Source organism: Equus caballus, chromosome 23, assembly GCF_041296265.1.
Source record: "Equus caballus isolate H_3958 breed thoroughbred chromosome 23, TB-T2T, whole genome shotgun sequence".
Taxonomy (NCBI): domain Eukaryota; kingdom Metazoa; phylum Chordata; class Mammalia; order Perissodactyla; family Equidae; genus Equus; species Equus caballus.
In genome coordinates this window covers 51,095,644-51,120,177 of record NC_091706.1, presented here as the reverse complement: position 1 = coordinate 51,120,177, position 24,534 = coordinate 51,095,644, and the positions used below count along the sequence as shown (strand labels likewise).

The 24,534-nt window shown below is 38.7% G+C and overlaps 1 protein-coding gene across 7 annotated transcripts in view; it reads right to left on the bottom strand.

Moving 5' to 3' along the window:
- Window positions 1-24,534, bottom strand: part of ADAMTSL1 (ADAMTS like 1) — an 859,827-nt gene that overhangs the window by 333,503 nt on the left and 501,790 nt on the right. For all 7 annotated transcript variants that reach the window (XM_070248240.1, XM_070248241.1, XM_070248242.1 and 4 more), the window contains one exon: window positions 7,654-7,781. In XM_070248240.1, coding sequence (XP_070104341.1) covers window positions 7,654-7,781 — 128 coding nt within the window. The remainder of the gene's footprint in view (window positions 1-7,653; window positions 7,782-24,534) is intronic.

Genomic DNA, 24,534 nt, shown 5'->3' with positions numbered 1-24,534 from the left:
GAGAGCCGGGTTCCCAAGCCTGTGACTCTCTCCCACTAGGAAAGGCTCTCTGTCTTGGCCAGTGAGTCTGACCCCAAAGGCCGGAGGTAGGGACTGGCTGTGCAGTTATTTGAGGCTGGTGTATGTAGTTATGGGCTTTGGTTGATGATCACATATAACTATGATTCTACACTTACACTTTCTGACTCCAGGTAAAGCATCCATCCCCTAATGTATGCAATTCTGGTACCATCTTTTTTTGCTCTTAATGTCTGGTGTCCATTTAATTTCAATCAATCTCTCTCTTCCTCGCCCCTCCTTCCCTCTCTCCTCCTCCCCCTCCACCCCACCCCCCCCAACAGTGGTTGAAACTAAGCAAAACAGTTAGGATTAAACTCTCCTTTTTCTGTAGTACAAATGGTGCCCAAACAGAGGAAATAACAAACTTCAAGTACTGTTAAGAAGCCTTTCTGTTTTTTAGGGGGAAAGGGATAATGATAGATGCTGAGTTGAAAGTGGAAGTTAAACTCCACTCTATGGATAAGAAATGTGATGAATTTGAAAGGAGGTGGATCCCAGAGAATTTGCATAAAAGACCCCAGTCCCTGGACATTAATTTAGTTGTTCTCTAACAAGCTGGAGGCTTAAAGGGTCATACTTACAGGCTTAATAATGGAAGGCTAGGAAATTTCAGAGATCACTTGGGCCATTTGCCATTTTGGGCAAGGCTGATCTTGACTAATTCTAGATGACTGCCTAACTACTAAGAGGAGTTATTCCCCCGGATGGCAGAAGTGCAGGGCCAACCATCACTTTTATGTTCTGACATGCTGGTGCCCACGACTTGCCCATGCTGCAGACTGGGTCATTTCATAGAAACTTGAGTGAGGAATTTAAACGTGAAGAAATCTGTTTATCAGAAAATTCCTTCTTTTCTTCATTATCCTGACCTCTAAATTCCCAGAGAGCTGGAGATAAAGCTCATCATTTCATCATTTTCATGTGTATCAGCTCTAATGCTGGATATACATTAAAATCACTTGGAGAGCTCTTAAAGACTTATTGATGTCAAGGCCCCACCCCTAGAGATTCTAATTGAACTGGTTTTCAGTGTGGCCCAGATATTTGTACTGTTTTTTAAAGGTTTCCAAGTGATTCTAAAGTACAGCTAGGGTTACGAACCACTGCTACAGATGTATTGCCATTTACAGAACTGGGGGAAATTCTCAAAATACCTTGCAGCTATAGTCAGTAGAAACTCAGTATAATCAGTAGAAACAATAATTTGGTAGATTCCTAAAAGCATCAGCTTGACCCTAGGGCTTTTTATCCTTAGTCATACCTAGCAACTTAACTAATACATAGTAGACATTCAATCAATATTTGTTAAATAAATGAATGAAAATCAAGGAGATTCACTCTTGGAAGGTTATATGTTTTGAAGAATTTATCCGTTTTTCCCAAGTTATCCAACAGAGTGAAAAGGCAACCTATGTAATAGGAGAAGATATTTACAAACCACATCTCTGATAAGGGGTTAATATCCAAAATATATAAGAAACTCCTATGACTCAATTGTAAAAAACCAAATAATCCAATCAAAAATGGGCAAAGGACCTGAACAAACATTTCTCAAAAGAAGACATAAACAGTCAACAGGTACATGAAAAGGTGTTCAGCATCACTAATCATCAAGGAAATGCAAATCAAAACCACAATGAGATATTGGGTCATAACTGTTAGAATGGCCATTATCAAAAAGACAAAAGATAACAAGTGTTGGTGAGGATGTAGAGAAAAAGGAACCCTCATACTCTGTTGGCGGGAATGTAAATTGGTAAAGCCATTATGGGAAACATTATGGAGGTCCTTCAAAAAATTAAAAATAACTACTACATGAACCAGGAACCTACTTCTGGGTATATATATCCAAAGGAAATGAAATCTGGATCTCGAAGAGATATCTGCACCCATGTTCACTGCAATATTATTCAGAATAACAAAGACATGGAAACGACCTAAATATCTGTTGACAGATGAATGGGATAAAGAAAACGTAGCATCTATATACAATGGAGTATTATCTAGTCTTAACAAAGAAGGATATTTGCCATTTGTGACAACATAGAAGAAGCTGGAGGGTATTATGCTAAGTGAAATAAACCAGAAACAGAAAGACAAATACTGCATGATGTCACTTATAAGTGGAATCTAAAACAGTCAAACTCGTAAAAGCAGAGAGTACAATGGTGGTTCGCCATGGGTGGAGGGGAAGGGGAAATGCAGAGATGTTGGTCAAAGGGTGCAAAGTTTTAGTTACGCAAGATGAATGAATTCTGGAGATCTAATGTACAGCACAGTGACAATGGTTAATAACGCAGTATTGTATACCTGAAATTTGCTAAGGATGGATTTTAAATTAAATCTTCTCAACACACACACACACACATACACACAAAGTAACTATGTAGAGGTGATGGATAAGTTATTTAGCTTAATTGTGGTGATCTTTTCACAATGTATACATATATCAAGATATCAAGTTGTACACCTTAAATATATACAATTTTTCCACGTCAAAGACATCTCAAGAAAGTAGTTTAAAAAAAAGAAAATTGGGGAGAAATAAAAACTTCAGAAGAGCTATTGAACTAACCAAATAAGGAATTTTTAAATAAACAGAAAAAGACAGCCAAGAGTTACAGATTCCTAGTATGACTAGTAAAGGTTATGGACACCAAACACATTTCCAACCATCTTTTATTCCAACAAACAGGTTTATGGGATAAACCAGGCCAATAAATTGGTCCCAAACGTTCAGTCATTGGCCTTGGTGCGTTCTTGTTCTGAAAGGAGATCAGATCTTGGAACAAAACATCCCTTTAAGATATATGATCTGGAATATTAGAAGTCCTGGTAATACATTTAGACTAGGCTTTGACCCAAAAAGTGAAAGGAAGGCAACACAAACTCTTAAACATATGTCCTAAAATGTGAAATCTCCTCTAACACAACAAAAGACCACCTCATATAAATGACATGAGTCGTCAGACCCATGCCAAACTTGTATATCTTTCTTTTAAACAAAAACTCTAACATTTCCAAGGAAAACAAGGCTGATAACATACAACACTAGATGAAGAGTAACAGATAGATCTTGCTGTGGGGCTCACTTGAGCTGAAAGGTCTAAAACCTCTTACAAGTCTTGTGAATCTTAAGATGAGATGACTTTAATAGAAAAAAAAAATTTGTTTAAGAAGCCAAATATTAGCATTAAAATTTTTCTTTTGGTATTTATTGTTATATGGTATAGAAATTAGTTGCTCACTAAAGCTTTTATCAGTGTAAGTATCAATATTTTTATGGGAGAAAAATTGTGTTCACAATTAAAAAGTCAGAGGAGTTAGGGCCAGCCCTGGTGGCCTAATGGTTAACTTTGATGCACTCTGTTTCAGCAGCCCGGGCTCCGTTCCTGGGTATGGATCTATACCACTCCTTTGTTAGTAGCCATACTGTGGCGGTGGCTCACATACAAAAGAGGAAGATTGGCAGTGGATATTAGCTCAGGCCAGATCTTCCTCAGGGAAAAAGAAAAAATCTGAGGAGTTAGCTTACTTTCCCTTAGCACAACTATCACGAAATGATAAGTTTGAATGATCTTCCCCATTCCTATGAGATAAGACTCCTTGGGGCTATTTACTTTAGTTTTGCTGTGTTTATATTGACAACATTCTGGCAGCCACATCCATTTGGAATAATATCATAATCTTACCTTTTTTAGGCACCTCCACAATGTGATGATTTTATCTCTTGCTCATCTAACAATTTTATTCAGCTCCAAAAAATTTTATTCTACTCAAAAATTCCACTCAAAATCTATTAACTTTAAAAAAATGCTTTCTTCCTTTATAAGTGAGTCATGTTTTGCTATTTGGATATATATGAACTTAAGAAACTCTTCATTAAATCACTTGGAATTTAACAAAATATTCATACTTTGAACGCATTATTAATCTACAGTATTAATCTATTAGTCCATACTGTCTATTAGTCTGGAGATAAATTTGGCATTTCAGAAAGTAAAAATGTCCTAAAAGACCTTTAAACCTTCTTCAGCCACCAGTACCGAGGTCGACACCATACTTAAGAGCATCGGCTATCTGAGTCATTGCCATCTCAGAGGAGCTGCAGTTTACCCCTTTGACCTCAGTCTTGGCACAGACCTCATACAGTGGTACATGTGATGTGATGCAGAGTTTGCTTAAGTGCCTTACGCATCTGAAACTCCTTACAGGCAAAGCTAAATAAACTGGCTAAAGACAAACCTGGAACTCTCGGAGACACATCTTTAGTATCAAATTAAAAAATATACACCTAAGTAATTTAGGTTCAAGAAGGACAGTTTCCACTAAACAACACACAATAGTAGGTCATCAGAAAAATGCATTTGCTAAAAATATTTCGAGTATTTAGCGGAGGGGGGGTGAAGAATTGGAGAGAAGTAGTAGCTTCTCAAGGTAGTTGGTACATTGTTTAATTCACTTGAAATAAAATAAAGAATGGTCACAAAGTACAAGCAAGTATAGTCTGATTTCTAATGTTAAAAAATAAATAAAAGCAGACATTCTGTACCACTTGGTGATACAAGATTAGCGACAGTCGCGTTATCAGAGTCACTCAATGAAACCTAATATAATCTTAAGGAAATTAGTAAATGTTGTAGAAAAAAGTTAATACAGGGCCTTCCTTTATTGATCAAACCAGAGTTGCAGGTAAAGGCAATTATCAATGCTTCCATATCAGAAATTGGGAAAAGCAAGCCCTGCTTCCTTTCTCTGAGCCTAGGAAAAGGATGAGGGAGAAGCCAAGGGAAGGGCTCTGCCCAGCATCTCCCTGGAACAGGGCTTTTTACGCAGCATGAAGCACTGCCAGCTGAGAATGAAGAATCTTGTATTCAATGCCTGCCTAGATTTTCACTCTGCTTTGCCTCCATTGACTCCCGTCCCCACCCCCGGCCCCCGCAATCTTCAAAAGATCACTCAGAGCAGATGTTCTCTGCTCAGGAGGTTAACCAAGCCTCCTCACAAGCTTCCAATCCATCAAGGAACATAATTAACTCCAGGAGTTGATAGTTATCATCTATTCCAAACAAGCAGAGTATTTTAGCTCCCTTTACAGTTCTATCATATTGGGAGTAGAATCATTATTACTTGATAGACTTCAAAATATCAGACCTACAAGTGACCTGGGAAATTGTATCACCAGGGCTGGAAAATTGTCCTGTTAGGTTAATTCAGCAGGTGGATGAGATTTATTTGGGCTGAATTTGAACACTTACCATTAGACCATAACACACATTCCATTTACATGGTGGGCCTCTAAGGACATAAACCTTCATAACCTCTGAGCTTTGCGAAGAGTATTAGGTGACTGAATTGAACTTGGATGCCTAAATCTGGAGTGGAGAGGTGAGAGAAAGCCCATTAAGTTCACGAGCCTTTAAAATCATGACAGGGCTATTTATCTGTGCCCCAGTATATGTTTTGATACCATTCTTCAATAAGGGTTATGTTGTGAGGTGAGTTTATGCTGAATTGTACTGATTTTGGTTCTTTTGAGGCAAATGACACATAGGTTGGTTCCACCATTCAGTCTGTTCTTTTAATATTTCTGTTCTTACCTGATTTGGAAACGCTATCTGTTTAGAGGCTTGCTTTTTCTTCTTCAAATCCCTAAAGAATGGGCCACCCACCCCTCTCCCCATTTTTTTTTTGGCTTTCTATCCAGCCCAGTATGAGTTTACTGAAAGTATTTTCTCAATATCTGAAAGTCAAATGGGGACATATCTTATGTATGTATATAATTTAGAATTTACGTTCTCCTTTTCCAATTCATTATAAGCAGATGACAACTGATGTCTTCTATAGTACTTTAATAAAATCCTAACAACTGGAGTCTTAATTTACTAGGTGACAAAAATGGTATTTTTGAATTTCACATAACATCAATATTTGATGATTTGCCGAAAGACAGAATTTTATTTGCAATTTTAATATGTTCCTTAAGATGCTTCTCAGTCTCTCACTCAGTACAAGATTCTCACATGTAACATTCACATCACTGAGCCAGTAGGAAAGTTCCTATACATCTCTTACTGGCTTTGTGAGACACATGTTTTGGCTCATCCCTACAGAATATTTAAGCATACTAATTTGGGAAAACTACATAATAGGAACATTCTGAATTAGTACATCTTGGCTTTAGTGATGTGTGCTCGTTATCAGTTATGCCTCACAGTGCTATCACCATGCAGCATTATGTAGGACAAATTTAGGAAGTTTTTGACAGTCAAGATTAAGAGAACACATGAATCACAAAGATGAAAGGTCTATTTTTTTCTCATCAGCTCAGGGATCTGGTTTAATATGAGGCTGGCCTCCAAAGAAGACAAGCATACTTGCTAGTGGATGCAATCCAATAGACTCATCCTCAGTGTAGACCCAAACACCCGAATGGCTAAACACCAGAATTGATCTGGTATCTTGCAAGATATGCCTTTTGGCCATATTTCCCAGGGTATGCCGTTTCTACGGGGACCCGTCTGGAACCAAAATGGTCTCAGTTATCAATGGATTCAGTGAAGAAACATCTATTGAGCTCCTAATATCTGTCAGACCCTGTGCAGGCCTGGGGGATACAGAAAGGTGTACAACTCAGACACTGATTTCAAGAACTTCTCACTCTTATCAGAATAAGTTGATGTTTTTCCTGAATACATCTCACTACTTTCTGCTGTGTATGAAAAGTCTAGAAGAATCAGCAGATGCATATTTTTCTCTACTCCTGTTTCATGTTTTAAAATATATAGTAATTTTGATCAAACTTCTTACTTGCCATATATAACACTTTCACTGTCAAATAAAATCTTTCATTAAAAAATATTACCATACTACTTTATATTTTATAGTTTGGAGAAAAATCTAGTCATAGACCACACAACTCAAGAAGCAGTTTTGAATTACTATTATTCTATGTAAAGACTTTCCATTCTAACGCCTCAGGCCTTTTCCTTTCAGCTTAGAAACCCTTAGTTGCCCTCATTTCCACCTTCACCAACGCTCTCACTATTCATGCCCAATTCCCATGACAGTTTCTAATTTTCCAAATCTCCTTGTATGCAAAATTCATCATTCATTGAACTGAATGACTTCAGGGAACTTCTGGCCATTACAACATCTAAACACTAAACCAATATCATTCATTTGCAAACTACTCGGTAACATTGGAATCCAACATAAACTTAATATGATATTAACATTAATATTTTTGCTATTATTGTCATCATAATTGTTAAGACGATGCAAAAATATATTATGGAGCTAAAGATACTAGATCCATTTCTAATACTGAATGCTCCTTCCAGTTCTAATATATAAACTGATAACAAAACTTGTTTCGTAAATGAGATAAATACTATATTGCTTATCGTATAAGACTACATAAATACCTAGCTGGAGATGGAAATATTTAGTTCTTTGTACCTTCCTTCCATTCCTTTATCTGGATTTGTGTTCAATAAAATGTTCTGCGTAACCCCAACCACAAAAGTATGCCTCAAATCTGCTCCCTCTGGGCCTGACAAAAGCCACACCTCCTGTGGCTTCTGGACTTACTTGCTGCTGAGGCAGCGTCTCAGCGAGTAGGAGGCCCCTCCACCGCAGGTGCGTGAGCACTCGCTCCACGGGCCCCAGGCGTCCCACAGGCCGTCCCGGTCCTCCTCGGAGCGTGCTGTCCTGGAGCTCTGGGAGAAACAAGAGGACAGTCAGTATAATGTCCTCGTTGAACCCTGAAACACGTGTTCTAAAGTGTGGGGGGGTCTCTATGTCTGTACATGGTGGCCTTGTTGGGGATGAAAATGTGCTCAGATTCTCAGATCTTTCCAGTTTAATAATGTGTATATGTTTGGGGAGAGTGATATTTGAGTTTAAAGACCCTGGGCCGTCACTGAAAGGGGCAAGGGATTGCACTCATGGAGCAAATGGAAAAGGTGGTCAGAAATAGGAATCTGGGTTAGAGGAAGATAAATTGCATTGAAGTCACTATTTTACCCAGGGCTCATGAGTCTACTTTTCAATTTTTTGTGAAGAGAGAAGCTGCTCTCAGAGATGTTTCCGTTCTGAGAAGCTTGACATGTGCATGCCAGCATTGCTTTCCAAAATTTAATGTTCTATACAATTGCTCATTTTTTAATGAAACAGTGTCAGCCCCAGTTTCAGATTTGTTCATTAGAATAACTGTATGAAGTAACTTGACTAATGCAGGGATTGCCTCTTGACAGATAGCTGTGCTTGTTATTGACAGGCTTCCTAGTAAAATCTATATCAACTGTAAGGAAAATGTTAGGTTCACATCTCCATGTCGTGCTTCACATCTCCTAGAGGAGATAAATATAAATTTGTGCCATAGTTCACAGAACAGGTTCTGGAGTTAGAAACTCTGGGTTTGGATATGGATTCTGTTTTTTACTAACTATGTGTCCTTGAACGAGTAATGTATCACCTCCCCACACTTCAATTTCTCTTTCTGTAAAATGGGGATAATATAACCATACCACCACATCCACATGCACATGCATGTACACACATACACACACACACTATAGAAGGATTGGTTATATAAACTTAGCCTAGGACTAATTTCAGAGTAAAGCACTAAAAAATATTACCTTTACTTACTATGTCACTGTAAATTGAGAATATGTCATATATGTATATACACAGTTGTACTTGCCTGCGCAGGCTGCCAAAACACAATCGCAGACTGGGTGGCTTAAAAAACAGAAATTTATTTTCTCACGGTGCTGGAGTCTGAAAGTCTGAGATCAGGATGCCAGCCTTGTTGACTCATGGTGAGAACTGTCCCCTTGGGTTGCAGGTGGCTGCCTTCTCCCAGTGTGATCACATGACCTCCACTTTGTGTGAGGAGAGAGAGAGGGAGCAAGCTGTCTGGTGTCTCTTCTTATAAGGGAGCTGCTCCCATTATGAGGGCTCTATCCACATGGCCACACCTAAACCTAATTATCTCCTAAAGGCTCCATCCCCAAATATCATCACATTGGGGGTGAGGGATTCAACGTGTGGATTGGGGGGAACACAACTCAGTCCATAGCAACAGTTCTACAAATAGCTGGTGTAAATTGTGGCCAAATTATTTTACTTAAAAAACCAGATGTGATACTCAAACATTAAAGGTGGTATCTTCTCATGTCAATCAAAGATATACATATGACAAATGTAAATATTTCAAAACTATTCAAAACCTGGCCTCAGAGAGTTATATCAAGGATTGTCTAACTAGTGCATGCTTTATTTAGATTTCTAAATCATTCATAAGGGACAGTGGGATAGATAACGGTAAGAGAGGGACTGTCGTCTACTCAGCCTGCGCCAGAATACTGGCTCCAGAGCTTCCTAGCTGTGATCTCTTTATGCTTAAGTTTTCTTATCATAAAATGGGGATAATACAGATCCCTACATGACTGAGACACTGTGAAGATTAAAATAGTTAACATACAAAAATCACATAAGGCAGGAACAACCCAAATGTCCATGGGTGGATGAATGGATAAATAAAATGTGCTATATTCAAACAACAGACTATTATCCAGCCTTAAAAAGGAGGGAAATTCTGACACATGCTACGACATGGATGAACCTTGAAGACATTACGCTAAGTGAAATAAGCCAGACACAAAGGACAAATATTATATGATTCCACTTATGTAAAGTCCCGAGAGAAGTCAAATTCATAGAGACAGAAAGTAGAATGGTGGTTTCCAGGAACAGGGGGAGGAAGGAATAGGGAGTTGGTGTTAAATGGGGACAGAGTTCCATTTTGAGAAGACGAAAAAAATTCTAGAGATGGATAGTGGTGAGAGTCGCACAACTATGCCACTGAACTACACACTTAAAAAACAATTAAAATAGTAAACTTTACGTTACAAACATGTTACCAGAATAATATATATATATATATATATATATACACATTTTTAAAAGCTAACAGGGCCTAAATAATAAACACTATAAAAGCATATACAATGGAATAGACATAATTCATTTCAACTGAATCCACATTCAATGTTAGAGAAAGTAAAGTGATTTCCCTCCTCTTCACCTGTGCCAGATTTTTACATCTATAACCAGAAATGACATTTCAGCAATGCCTTTCAGGTCATTCTAAGACCCAGAAGTATTTGGTTATAACAGTTTTTAAACGGGCCTTCAATATAAAGAACTTTTGTGCCCGGTGCAGCTGGGACTCATGCTTATTTCTCTCTCACTTTTGAATGTGCTTTCCTCTTTAGAGTAGGATTTTTTTTAAAGTGGGAACTTTGAATTGCATCTAGCAAGAGAAACTAAGGCAGAAGAAAATAAGGACTAGATAATGAGTTGCCTAAAAGCAATGCCCATTGCCTCTGAAACCAAAATTCTAAGCTTTTCTAATACGTTCCAGCCAACGTCTCTCAGTTTGATTTTCATCACATAAATGCAATGTTTTAATCTCAATATCTCAGAAACAAGGTTATAGATGCAATAAAAATACAATGAGCAATAGATTTTCCTGACCCCACTGTTGGAAATTTCAGCAACAGTGTCAGGCGAGATGATGGTCATTAACTATTAATTGACAGAGAACTAAAGAGCAACCATTAAATTCTGTAGGTAAGCCAGTGTTTCACTAGTGGGAGATTACCAGAAAAGGTCAAAACTGCATCTGATATTGAACTTGAAGGGAAAATCCATTATAAATCCCATTCTTATTGCAGCATTTATTTTACTTTTAGTCATTGGATGGCTAACAATGGACAATTGGCTCCTCTTTTGCACCAGCATTTCAGAAATCCAGTGAACATTGAGAGAAAAAAGGCCTGAGTCTTGGTTCTATAATCCTATGAAAACTGGCTACTTCCCTTGAGTTACTCAATTTAGAAAAAGTCTAGATATTTCTAGATCTTTCGTGCCACACGATGACCTTTGAACGCAGCATTAATGACAACTCCTAAATCAATTATTTTCTCGTTGGAAAACTCAGCAACCAATCTCCAATTTCATCCATCCAATTCTCCTGGTCAGTTAAGAGGCTGTACGTCTCAGTCAATGTCAATTACATGTAATATAGATTGTGGCCATAGATCATTATGTACCTCCTAGGAATATTAGAAGAAGATTAGAAGAGCTGCTTTAAATCCATCAACCTCAGGATGGTGTCATTTTTCTCGCCATTGCTGGCTTATCTAAACATGGTTTTCATCTGATAGGTTTGCGGTTGATTTCAGGGCCAATTGCAGCAACCAAGTCTCAGGTGAACAGCTTTAAGCCTGACAGCTACAAGTAGTTACACACTTTGAGTAATTACATGAAGCAATAGCTCCCTGCATCCCACTGCCCAATAAACACTTAACCTTAGACTGACCTCCTATGTAGCACTTTATCTAGAAACCTCTCTCACTGGAACCTGGACAGGTTATCAAGAACTTATGAAAGATGTTGTAGGATGAAGCACAAATTAGCAATAAAAAGACTCTGGAGTTATATTTGCTCAGAGACACACATATAGAGAGTACTTGGAAAATATTTTTTCCAAATGTTGTAAGAAGAGGTCAAGCTATATAGAACTAAATGAAAACAAAAGTAGGTGCTGAGGAAATGGATGATGGGTTTTTGTAAAATTGAAGTCATATAACAGATGAAGTTATATTATAAGCAAAGTGTTTTTCAGACATCAACGGATCCTCGAAAGTAGCAAAACAGGTTATGAGACAAGGCAAAGAGTGGTTCTTACTATTTCAAGATCAGCAAGAAGGCACCTGAGTCTCTGGTTTTCCTCTCCGGCCAGACAGACAGCATTTAGCTTAAGCCATCTGGAAGTGTGTATGTGACTGTACAAAATGGATGTCACACACCTCTAAATTAAAAAGAGGGGCAACTCCTCCGATGATGAGAGAACCATTTTTCCTGTGGCGTGCCCAAGCAAAGTGGAGAAATCCATCCACAGAAACATCCTGTCCATGTACCACGCTTTGGAAATGAATCTGCAGATTCCATTTTTAGCTCCCCTACACACATCAGGTCTCTATAAATCTTATCTAATCCTTGGCTTCTTTAACTACTTGGAATACTGGTTCTGCCGCCAACTGTACGTGGTAGGGGTTGTGGGTCCCTGCTCCTGAGAGCTTACAGCCGTGAAGCAGTAACTGGGCTCTTGTAAAAGTCCATTAGCTTTTTGATGTACTGTCTTAAAGAGCAGAGTGTGTGGAGACTGAGGCATGTGCCTTCCCAGATATTCGCTGCTGGCTTTGCTTAGGAAATTTGGATCATCTGGTTCTTATCACAGCTGCACTGCTGGGGGATATGATGAACTACCAGTGACACAGTGCACGGTCTTTCAGAGGCCACTGCATGAAGCCTGTCCCTTGCTACTGAGGAGAAAAGTCAATTCTATAACAGCGTGTAAAAGCTATCCAGGCTATGGAAAGACTTTTGGGTACCTGTCTTCCTTTTTCTTCCACTGTGCCTGTGCACGCACGCACATAGGCATACTCCTTTCACATTCCAGTTACGACACCTAATTGCACCACCTAAGCCTGGAGGGTCGATGGTGAGGAAAAAATGCTGGCATTAAGTACCTATGTGCCACGAAGTGCGCCAGAATTTACACAAATTACAGGATTTAATCCTCACAACGAGCCATGTCAAGTCGGAAATTATTTTTTCTATTTTACAAATAAGAAAATTGAAGCTCAGAGAGCTTGAACAACCTGGATCGTGGTGCAGGAGAAAAAGGACAAACTTGGGCATAAGACAGACTTTATTAGTCATATCCTAGTAAACTTGACTTAGGCACATTGTCAGATCTCTTTGAACCAGAGTTTCTTTATCTGTAAAATGGGAACATTGATACTTCTCTTACTAGGACTATTGTGAAGATTAACTGAAAGAACATATATTAAGTACCTAGTGTAGTTTCTGGCATGTTAGTTTTAACCATTTCATCTCTCCACTCATGTCAGGAATATACCATCCCCATCCCAAGTCACAGAGGTAGTACCTGGTCGAGCCAGGCTTTATATCCACATCTGACCATCTTTTGTGCTGCCTAGCTTCAAAATTTGATTTTCCTTTCCATTTTGAATAGCATTTATCAATACCTGAATTTTTTATAGAATGCAAGAACTAATGTTGTTGCTTTTCTTTTCAAAAAAATTATTCTGTCTTGAGAATTCTTTCTCAGTCTGGGAATAACAACTTGGCGATGGAATTAAGACAGCTTCATTACTTTTTAGGAACAAAAACCTGACTCTGCTGAACGTCAAACGCTTCAGTAAGATTTTCATTTCAGAACTCTGGTAACTTGATTTTTTTGTATTCTATCCAAGGGCAAGGCAGGATCGCAGCTCATCTAGGAAACTGCTGAAAACCTCTAGGCATTTGGGAAAGCTCTACCAGAACACCCTTTCACAGCCAGCTGAATTAAAATCAATAATTGCTGATATGAGCAAAGATTAGCATTCAGGAAATTTGCAACTGGTCATTGAGTATTTTGAGTCAGCTTATCTCAAGGAAAGGCAGAGTAAATTACTCCATCACTGTCAGTTTCTATTACTTTAAAAGTACAAATTTAGCAAATAGAAATACACTGCTTTGTGGTAATACTAATAGGATATTAATGTAAATATTACTATATACTTCTTTCCGATAGAGATTTGAAACTGTTTAAGTTTGGATAAAAACCTATACATATGTATATATGTGTGTATACATATATATGTATGTATACTATGTATATACATATATATCTGTGCGTATAAATATTTTCCAGACACACAAACTCTCTCCCCCTCTATAGGTATACAAGAGAGAAAGAGAGGGAGAGTGGGTGTGTGTGTTTGTGTGTGTGGGTGTGTGTCTGGAAGATTTAAAGAGAGTTTGTACTAGAAAGAAACCGTCAGTCTGGTTTTCTTTTTCCACTGTAATAATTTTCTTTCTAATAACAACTATAACAGCCAAACTCCCGAACCTAGGGGCTGCTCAATTAGGAGTAGAAGGCTGAAACTGGTAATGCCATTTCTTTCACAAAAGAAAATTGGACAATGGGAGAATTGTATTTTGTAGAAACGGCAGTAATTTAAAAAAAAAAAATCACTTATTCCCCTAGCTGTGCTCACAGTCATCATCTTCTTGGCCCTCGCGTTGTAGGGTTACTTTAAAGCCTTTATATTATTTCACCTCAAGGGTGAAGCTTAAGCCATTTTACCTGGAGTTCTAAAAAAATGAAGCTGCTCTTCCTGGTTGCTATTTTTTTCTGTACTTAGGAAGAAAAAATCTCCGGTGGAAAATAATATGTAGGCCAAGCACCAAGGAAAAGAGTGAAGAGTCACCTCCTGGGGCTTCCACACCCTTCCACTCCCCAAAACAGGCATATTTGAAACACCCCCTCAAATGAAATTCCTTCTCTGCTCTTTTTGTGAATTCCTGACCTCCCGGTGAGCCAGTTAGAAGTCTCAGTTTCCGTTTCCATCTAATCTAACTCAAGCTCTGTCCAAACTGCGACTCCAATAAACCATAGATACTTTCTGCCCCACTGGCAACTTTTGCTGAAATGCATTTACAAAACATCTGTAGAAGTAACGAAACATCAGAGACTCTGGAAAGCACATGTTGGGGTTTGGAATCATGGAGAAAGAATTCCTGACAGAGAAAAAGCTCACTTTGTGACTCGCTGAGGAAACTGGAAAGCTGATAAAATAATATGACTTAGAGTTTGATGAACAACAACCAAAATTATAACAGAGAAGTTGGAAGAAAGACTAATTTCATGCTACCGTCAAGTCTTTGGTTTTAGGAGAACTTTCCTAACTCTTCTGTGGTTGATCATGGTGCCACCCGAGCCAAGAAAAAAGTTTGCTGAAATAGTTCTGAATGAAGTTCCACAGGACTCCAGCTGTAATTTAGGGTGTACGTCTGTGCTCACGATCCAGTGCTTCTCTCTCAAGTGCCAGTCAGAAATTGCGGGATGAATGTTCGGAATTGAAATCTAAAACATTCTCTCTGACTCAACATTATATTTTCTTCTTCTCTACATTCTTGCTTCTACTTTTGCTCACATTAAATTCCCTTTACCCAGAAACACTAAAAGAATGATAAGTTCTTACTATCTCAATATTCTGCCTAATCTGCATTTATTTGATGTTCTATCCAGGTGTTATCAATTTGCAAGAATTCGTACAGAATAAACTGAACTTAAAATAAGACTTAGTAGCTCTTCAGGATTATCATTTTGCATAACAATTATCTTCCCAATTAGTTTGTAAACTCTTCGAGGGCAGGGATGATGCTTTCTATTTTTGAGCTATCTACAGTTATCACTGCAATAATTACTATGCATGTCATCTAGAAGAAGATGTAAGAAATTTGAACAAATATTTAATGGATGGTGAAATGCTCTGGAAGTATGTTTTGTTTTAAATCCTGGATTACTTGTTTACTTGTCGTTTGTTCCTAAAAACATACAGAAGGCATGGAATAAACACAGGAGTGGGGTTGGGTGGAGGGAGAGCAAAAGAAGCAGGGAAGTGGGGGAGGAGAGAGAGAGAGAAAGAGGGATCTAGTTACTGAAAATTTCCAAGTGGTTTCAAGTCTGGGACTTTCTTCTTTTCTTCAGTTCAAATATGTACCACTCCCCACCCCCGACTCTTCCACACTAGGAGAGGAATTTTGTCAAAAACACTGCACCTGTAACTCAGACACACGTTTTAAAAAGCAATAGCTCTCTCAGTTACCATATCTCTGTATCTTCAACAGATAAGATTTCCCTCTGGTTTTAACCTGTAGATGCAGCTGTAGGTAGCAGCTTGAATAAGTGGAACAATTTTGCAAGTTTTGCAGTGTGGGAGTAAATCACTTTGAGGGCCTACTTATGGTCCTGATGATACTTTTCTATTATCATGTAAAGCAAACCAGCCAAGCATCCTAGCAATCCAGAACAATCATAATTGCTTAATGTAGACTCATGCCAATAATCAACAGATTTCTTTAGCTTCTATACCCCACTAGATGCTCTCAGGCCAGGAAGCCTTGTAAGTAAGGCATAGATGGCAACCAGCAAGTTGACTAGCTGCTTTGAAATGCCTGTCTCCCATCCAGCGTTACCATTTTCAACAGCTCCTTTCTTGATTCTCAGTGTCTACCAGTAACTATCTATCAGCCCCAGAGCTCACTACCCCACAGCCCTCTACCTCTTGGCTTATGGAGGGAACTCTTGCTTTCTCCTGAATAAGTTCCACTCCTGCATGCTTATGTTTCTGCTTCTGCTCACTTCCCTGAGTCCAGCCTGGTGCAGGAACACCTTTTAGAGGATTTATAATTTAGTGGGGGAAGTAAGATAAAGATCAACAACAACAACAAAATATTTGACTGCTCATCCTCTACATTTAATCAGACACCAAGTCTTATCACTTCCATTTCTGAAATGCCTCTCTCTTTCATTCCCACCCTCTCCATTCTTACTTTCACTATTTTCACTTACCTTCAACCTTAATTCTGGTTCTAGTGTTTGGTGACTGGCATTTTGCAATAGGCTTCCCATCTGATTTTTTTACCTTCAGCCTCTCCTCCCACTGGGCTAGCCTCCACACTCCTGCCAGTTATCTTTCTAGAATACAGCGCTAAGTTGTTCACTCCCTAAAAGACTTCCTATGGTTCCACTGCCTATAGCTGGTGGCATCTAGTAATAGATTCCAGATGGGCCATGAGGACTCAAAGCTGTCTGCAACATTTTGCACATACATGTGTTGTTATCATACTTCTGGAAAGAGGATTCATAGCTTTTGTCAGATTCTCCAAAGGTTAAGAACCACTGGGTATAGGATAAAGTCCAAATTATTAGTGTGACATACAACACCCTTCAGAACCTGACCCTAAATCAATGTTCTAGACTCATTTCTGCTGCTTCCGATCACTCGTGTCCTCTGCTCTCCGGTGACTGGGCACTGCTGCTCAGTCAGTCAGACTGCCTGGGGACCTCTGATACTCTTTTATGAGCTGCCATTGCCTACGTTTCCCTCTTCTCCACATTCCTCACAACTTTTTACTTTCTTCGACTTGTGTACTTCTCCTACTTTAACATGCAGCTCCAACATCATCTTCCAGTGAAATGTTCTCTCATCTCCAGGTAGCATCACTCACCCCCTCTCCTGTGTCTTTGAGCATATTGCTAGGACTCACACCCGTGGCTGTTCTAGCATTTCTCAGCCACTGTTCTGCAGTTCCTTGTTTACACATCTATCCTGAGGGACGGACTGTGTGCTTCCTCAGGGCCATGACAGAGATGAATATGCCTTTGTACCCCCAGTGCCTTGTCGAACACCGGATATGTAATCAGTCTCAGTGCATATTCGTTGAATGAATAATTAACGCAAGGCAGGCTAGGGCAAGTTGTAGTCGAGTATCTAATTCATAACGGCTGTCAGCTTTGTCTCATTCATATACATTCAGATTCTCTAAAGACAGATGGGGAATATATATAGATATATGCAGAAGCTGCATATAAGCAAGGGAATGGAAGAGGAAAAAAAATTAATCTGACCCATGAAAGAAAAAGACAATCACATTTCTGCTTACTCACATGCCTTTTTCTGTCAACTTTAAATATACTCAAAATGTTTAAAGCTGAAAGATGATTAACCTGTCACATCTCGCCTTAATCTAGTCTAACCCAAGTCCTAGATGTCTATCTGCCAAAGAGTCCTCATCAGTGAGTAAATAATGTCAGTCTTTCTGCAACACTTGGGATGCAGGGCTTTGTGGAGATGAGCGGCTGCAATTACGAGAGAATGCAGATAGGCGAGTAATGGCGTCCTGACTTAATTAAAGGCATAGGCCTCTACCAATAAAAACGTAAAGAATATTCATTAAATCGTATTTTCAAACATGCAAAAATTAGTACAGTAGAGATAACCATAGATCACAGAAAAATTTAATGTTGAACAGAATTAATCAGGAAAAATGACTTGCTAGAAGCAAGTTTTGATACAAGTTTTAAAGTAAAAGTTCTGAACTGGGGAGAAAATATTTCCATTAGATTCCATGCAAAAATAAATCCCAAACTTCAAATCATAGCACTCTGAGGTTTAAATGAAATTAACAGAGGCAAAATATTGATATCAGCCCTTGAAGACAGGGACTATGTGATCTCCAGCTTTACATCCCTAATCTCCAACGCAGGGCTTGATTCAGAGATCAATACTCAATGGGCGTTTAGTGTTTGCTTGATTTTTTTATGAGCACTTTTAACTTCAAAATGTTTCAGAGAATGGACATGGATAACATTGACGGCAAAAACTCCTAAACAGGGATGCAGGCTGGGGACCAGGACTTGGCTATTGTGGTCTTTTGGGTGACTTAGGTCTCTGTGCCTTAGTTCAGTCACTTCCACAAGAAGGAATTTGGGTCAGATACTCTCTAAGACATCCCCAGCCATAAAAATGTCTACGGTTCTAAATTAGCCTATCTCATTTAAGCATATTTACAAATCATTTTTCCCTCCTGTAAAATAAGTCATGAACATTTGCTTGACTTAACTCATAGGGGTGCTGTAAAGATTATTTTAAAAATAAAAGTGCTAAAATATGAAAGTGTTGACCAGTATAATTGCTAAACAAAATTCAAATAGAGATGATCCTATTGCTTCAGATACAAGAATCATTTTATTAAAAAGTAATTCTTGAAACAAAGAATCTCTATTTGTGATTCCCTTTCTTTACTAATACAATTAGCATCCAGATTCTCTGTCAAATCCTAGTGAGTTCCAAATAATAAAAGAAATGCTAAATTATACTCTGCCCTTTATATTGGTAAATGTGTACTACTTAATTTTGAAGATCAGTAAATACTTATAAACAAAAGTTTCCCAAATGATGAGATAAAAGTTAGCTTTATGTGATGGTTTTCAGTTTCTTCCTATCCAAGTGTTAAGGAATAACGTTTTTTTTTCTTATGATGTTCTACTAATGACTATATCTATAATTTTCATGACATAATTTGTTTTGTATCAAAACAGAAGCTCTGTTATTGTGGTTCTCTACTGGTATAGACTATAGTGGTCATTTTTTTAAATATTCAGATTTCCAGATATATTTTTAACATATTAAGTCCTTTATCAGTAACAATTGAGAGTCAGTTGCCTTGGGATAGCTTTTGTTATAACTACAACAGTCAGGACGAGCATTCTCTAGCTAAATAATTATTCATTTCACAAACATAATAGCCTACCATTTCTTTTTAATATTGTGCAGAGTGGATTGTAGTGTAAGTCCCTGATTTTAAATCACGGCAAAAAGGACATTGGTCTCTAAAAGAACTTGTCTTTCTTGGTCAATTATAATTTGTCATCGTTATCTGTAAATAGTATAGACCTACTTGTATTGAGATGGAAAATAACATTGGTGAATAGAGACATATATACCAGGCATCTCTTCCCAGGTCCCAGTCAAGTTCATCAAAAGTATTTATATTTTGAGCTGGCTAATTTCCCTCTACTGTTAGCATTTTAAAATCATAATCGAAAAATATCGTTTGGAATTGTATAAATGGGAAGTAATATAATCTTCCACTCATTTGTAAATTAAATAACAATGTCAAGAAGACATTAGTGAAAGCATTTATTAAATCTTTATTAGCAGATGAAACATAATCCATTTTTTGTGATCCTTGTGAGCCCTTGTCTGACCCTCAATGCTTGATAAAGTAGAAACATGGATGGTTTCTCTGAGAATTTCTAAAACTTAATTTTTGCTTTCAGTGTGCGAGCATTTTGAGTCTGTCACCTTTTTGTTTTCAGCAAGAATAACTTTTTCCTTCTGCATCATTCAAAATTATTTAATGGTAGGAATAATATTTATATGCATTGCATTAACCACATTTAGCAATGTAAAAAGTTAACAGACTGATGTCTAAAGTAATGTTATAATCACTAAAATGCCTCAGGAACATATTAAAATGGATCTTGGCCACCGACAATATCAAGAGTGCCGAGGCGCACCACAGGCATCTTTTTTAAAGCCTGTTTTGTAATAAGCAGAGAAAGTGATGGTGCTAAATCATGGTTCCCTACCCCATTTGCCTCTCAGCCTCTCTGTCTCTGGTGCTGGGCCTCAGAAATCAATTTCACACACGGCTGCTATCAGCATTCTTTAAGCTATTAAGACGAAAGCACTTTCTCCTCTTTTTATTAAAACCAAGCTCACTTTTATCTCACAGCTCCCGCTTTGTGTTCTCCTGCCTTTACTTTGCACTTTGTCCGTGGCGGGAGTGAAACTGTCTCCTGCCTCCTTTCCTTTCACTTCTAAACTTCTGGAAAGGCTAATCCACATGCACTGCACCCACTTCCTCAATAACCCCAAATTCCTTAATGCTTTGCAATCTGGTTTCTGCCCTAAGACATGAGTGATGTGGCTCCCCTGAAATTCATCAGAGTTCTGTAATCCACCACATCCTATGACCTTCTCTCAGGCCTTGCTGTGGGAGATGCTCCCCTGGCTTCTCTGGCAGTCACTACTGGCCTGTTGCTCCCTGCCTTTTCTTACTCACTCTGACTAATAAATGCTGGAATCCTCAAGGTTCTTTCCTTGGGCCCCTGTTCTTCTCTCTACTCTCCCTTTCGTCTTAGCCACTTCCCCTTTATTGAACTCTTCCCTTTGTAGATGATATACAAAAACATCTTTATTCCAATCTCCAGGCTTCTATTTCCACTTACCTGGATGCCTTGTTAGTATCTCAAACTCAACATGTCCAAACCAAACTCATTACTTGGGTCCCCAATCCTTTAGCAGATGTTCTGCTGAACAGTTATAAATATATAAACATTTCTATAAAACATTTCCCCTCCCTCCAATCACTCTGTCCTCTACCCCAACCCACCCCATCCATCTACCCACACACATACCCTAACAACTGCCTGGACTATATGTTTTACTTCTGCAATGTATCTCCTTTCTGTTCCCTCTTTTCCATCCATCTGCTGATGCCCTAAATGGAACTCTTCTTCTGTCAGCTATGTGATACACAGCTGGTGTCGCCATCTGCTTCTACTTCTGGCCAGGTCAGTTCTTCTGGATTATGGCTCTCAGTGTGTCACAGAAGTTGCAGATAAGGTTGGACTGGTGGCCTGGGACAGGCCTTGAGTTCCAGCTGAGGAACCGGCCCTTGGGTAGACTGACAGCTGGAGCTAATGATGGCTTTCGAGCAGGGCAGGATAGGATGGGAGTTTTACAGTTTTCAAAGTACTTAACATATTCATTTAATCCTCATTATATCCCACGAGGCACCACAGGTTTATGGGCATTTTAGAAAAAAGGGACTACTACAGCTGAGGGATGGAGAGTTGCTCTAAAAAGGACAAGAGAGAAATCCCCTTACAACCACCTCCTCAGCAGATAAGAGGAACTTAGAATCTCTTTAGGTCTAATTAAGAAAGTAGGATAAGGATGGATAAGAGTGAGTAACTCATCCGGACAGGAATTAAACTTGGCTGTCTGAGGAAAGCAGGGAAAATCAGACCAAATACTGAATCTAACACAAGGGCCTTCCAGGAAAAGAAAAATAGAAGATTAGATGACTAGTATAAGCAGAAGATTGGATACCCTCAGAGTGTCTGTTTTGTTTGATTTTGTTTCTTCAAATCAGACTCGGAGAGGTTCTAATTTCTATCTTGCACAAAATGTGCATGGTTACTATTTTTTAATAAAAAGTTTATACATTTAAATGGCTGGTAGCTTATACTTCAGATTACACTGCATCTTACTAACTGGAAGAGTTCCTGGTTCCTTTGTGCAGGCTCCCTAACACAATAGGATAATCATCTTCACACTATTCATCATAATGCTCCCTCTCTCTTTTTCTCTCTTCCTCTGTCTCTCTCACACACACATGTATTTGCAGGTTACAAAGCACATTCACATTCAACTACATGAGATATTGGAACTGGTATAGTATCCTTATTTTAGGGAAAAGGGGCTCATAAGTTATTTTGTTTTCTTGTTTTTTTGAGGTGGGGAGAGTTCCAGAAGCGACTTCAAAGTTAAGAGACAACGACAAATTTCCTAACAGGTGAGAGGTGTTTAGAACCTTTTAAATATTCAGTTAGATCAGCAGTTATCAACTCTGGCTACACGTTCAAATTACCTGGGAACTCAAGAAAAATTGCCAGGGGCTGGCTCCATGGCATAGTGGTTCACAGGTTCGGATCCCCAGCGCTGACCTACACCCCTCGTCAGCCACGCTGTGGCAGTGACCCACATATAAAGTAGAGGAAGACTGCCATAGATGTTAGCTCAGGGCTAGTCTTCCTCAGCAAAAAAAAAAAGCCCATGTCTGGGCCTCTCCCCAGACCACCTGAATCTGAATCTTTTGGGGGAGAGAGGCTGGTGGCTTCCAGACAGTTTCAGTTCTGAATTCCAATGGTGATTTTGATGCAGAGGAGGGTTAGAACCCTGAATTAGACAAGCATTTGTGAGTGAACTCACAGCGTGACTTTCTTGAATCAAGCTTTATCTTTATTCTGTTTTATACTCCTTGGCTTTAACGGACTCCAGAACCCTATCCCCCTTACCCCCGCCAGTTAAAAAAAGAATCCTATTTTTCTTCTCAGCCCTTCTTTGAGATTGCATAGGAGACTTTAGTTACCAGGCAAAGCTGTCAGCTGCCTTGAATCCAGGAAAAGATAAGAGATTGGTTTCTGGGAATGAGATAGAAGAATGTCAGCCTTGTAGGAAGGGAGGAATAATAACTGCTGGTGTTTATTAGGCACTTGCGACATGCATGAGGTATTGTGCTAAGTATGTTGCATGAGTCGTTTTATTAAATTTCACAATAATCCTTTGAGGTAGATGGTATTGTTGGTCCCTGTTTTGCAGACAAGGAAACTGAGACACAGAAAACAATGGAAAGGTTGCACTGGTGAAGCCAGGATTTGAGTCCAGGTAGTCCAGCTCAAGATTTCCTGCTCTTAACAACTCACCATGGTTCTCAATAATCATCTGCAGAGCTAATAAAGCACACAGAGGCTTAGGCTCTTGAATAGGACCTGGACCGTCATAATTTCAGCAAGTGTTCAGCTGATTCTGATATTGACCGTAGATAGGGAACTACGACATTACACTATATGGCCTACAGATAAGAAAATTGAGGCACATATAGATTAAGAAGAAAAGAGGCTGTAGGCAAGGGGGCTTTGCCCTTATTATGGGACAGAAGTAAGGTAAGCTCAAGGTACAAACTCTCAATGTCTCAGATTGGCAAGCAAAGACAGGAAGAATCTGCATCAGAGGATGGTGAATGGGAAGAGGGAGGGAGGGAGAGGTGGAGCCCATAATCATATTTCTGCAGCTGAATCTCAAGCCTAGCTTTGCTCGCATCAGTTAGATATTGGAAAGACCCTAGTCACTATTCCAGTGAATTCAAGATGCTATAGGTTGAAGTCACATTATTTTATGTACCATTAAGAATTAAAAAGAGCCACCCATTAAACTGTGACCTGCTATCAATTATTAAGACTCATCCAAGTTTCTAAAATCAGAAAAACATTGTGTATCTTAGGATTGATGAAATATGGTGCAAGCAGTGAACTCTAGTGAACTTGGTTCTGAAACTGTGGAAATCACTCAGCACATTAGGAAGGCTCCTGCTGACAGAATCCAAATAACATAGTTCCAAAAACATGGAAAATAGTCTGTACTGCATATTTTAACACAGTTTGTTTGCTATAAGACCTGAATACACATACACTAAAAGTAGAGGAATGCACACCACCCTTAGGTTTTGATACTCTTATTTCTTATCTGCAAAATGGGTTGTGGGAAGGCTTACCTGAGACAACAGATAGAAACAAATAGCACAGTACTTGGCACATAGGAAGAGACTGAAAATCACATTTTTTTCCCTTTGCTAAATCTGAAGAGATTTTTATGTTGTTTGCCATCAGTTTTGGGGAAGGAGGGAGGAAAATAAAAGGGATCGATGTCCAAAATTGGAATGAAAGTCAGAAGGACCATAGGATTTAAAACATAAATACTTGTTTGATGCTGTTCCAAGGCAAATCTACTTTATGAGGTGAGGCCAAGCTATAATCAATTTTGTACTAACATTGAGAAAAGAGCTGTGTGCATGTGGGAGGCTATTCATAATTAGGGGGAGAAGAAATTATATACCCACAGGATTCCAATGCCTGATTAAAAATCTGACACCTTAGCAATTGGATTCATAAAGAGAAAATATAAAGAATTTATGTGACATTTAACTCACACTTTCTTTAATAAAACCTGTAGGTTATTTTTTCAGTCACATTATGTTTTTAGTATAAAATGATGAATTTATGCATTTCAGATATGGCTTGATAATTTTCTGAAGACCGCAGTTAATATTTAATCAGGGTAGATAATTTAAAATTAGACCCTTAACGCTGCGTCTTTTACTGGAGTTTCCTCGGCTTTCATCTGG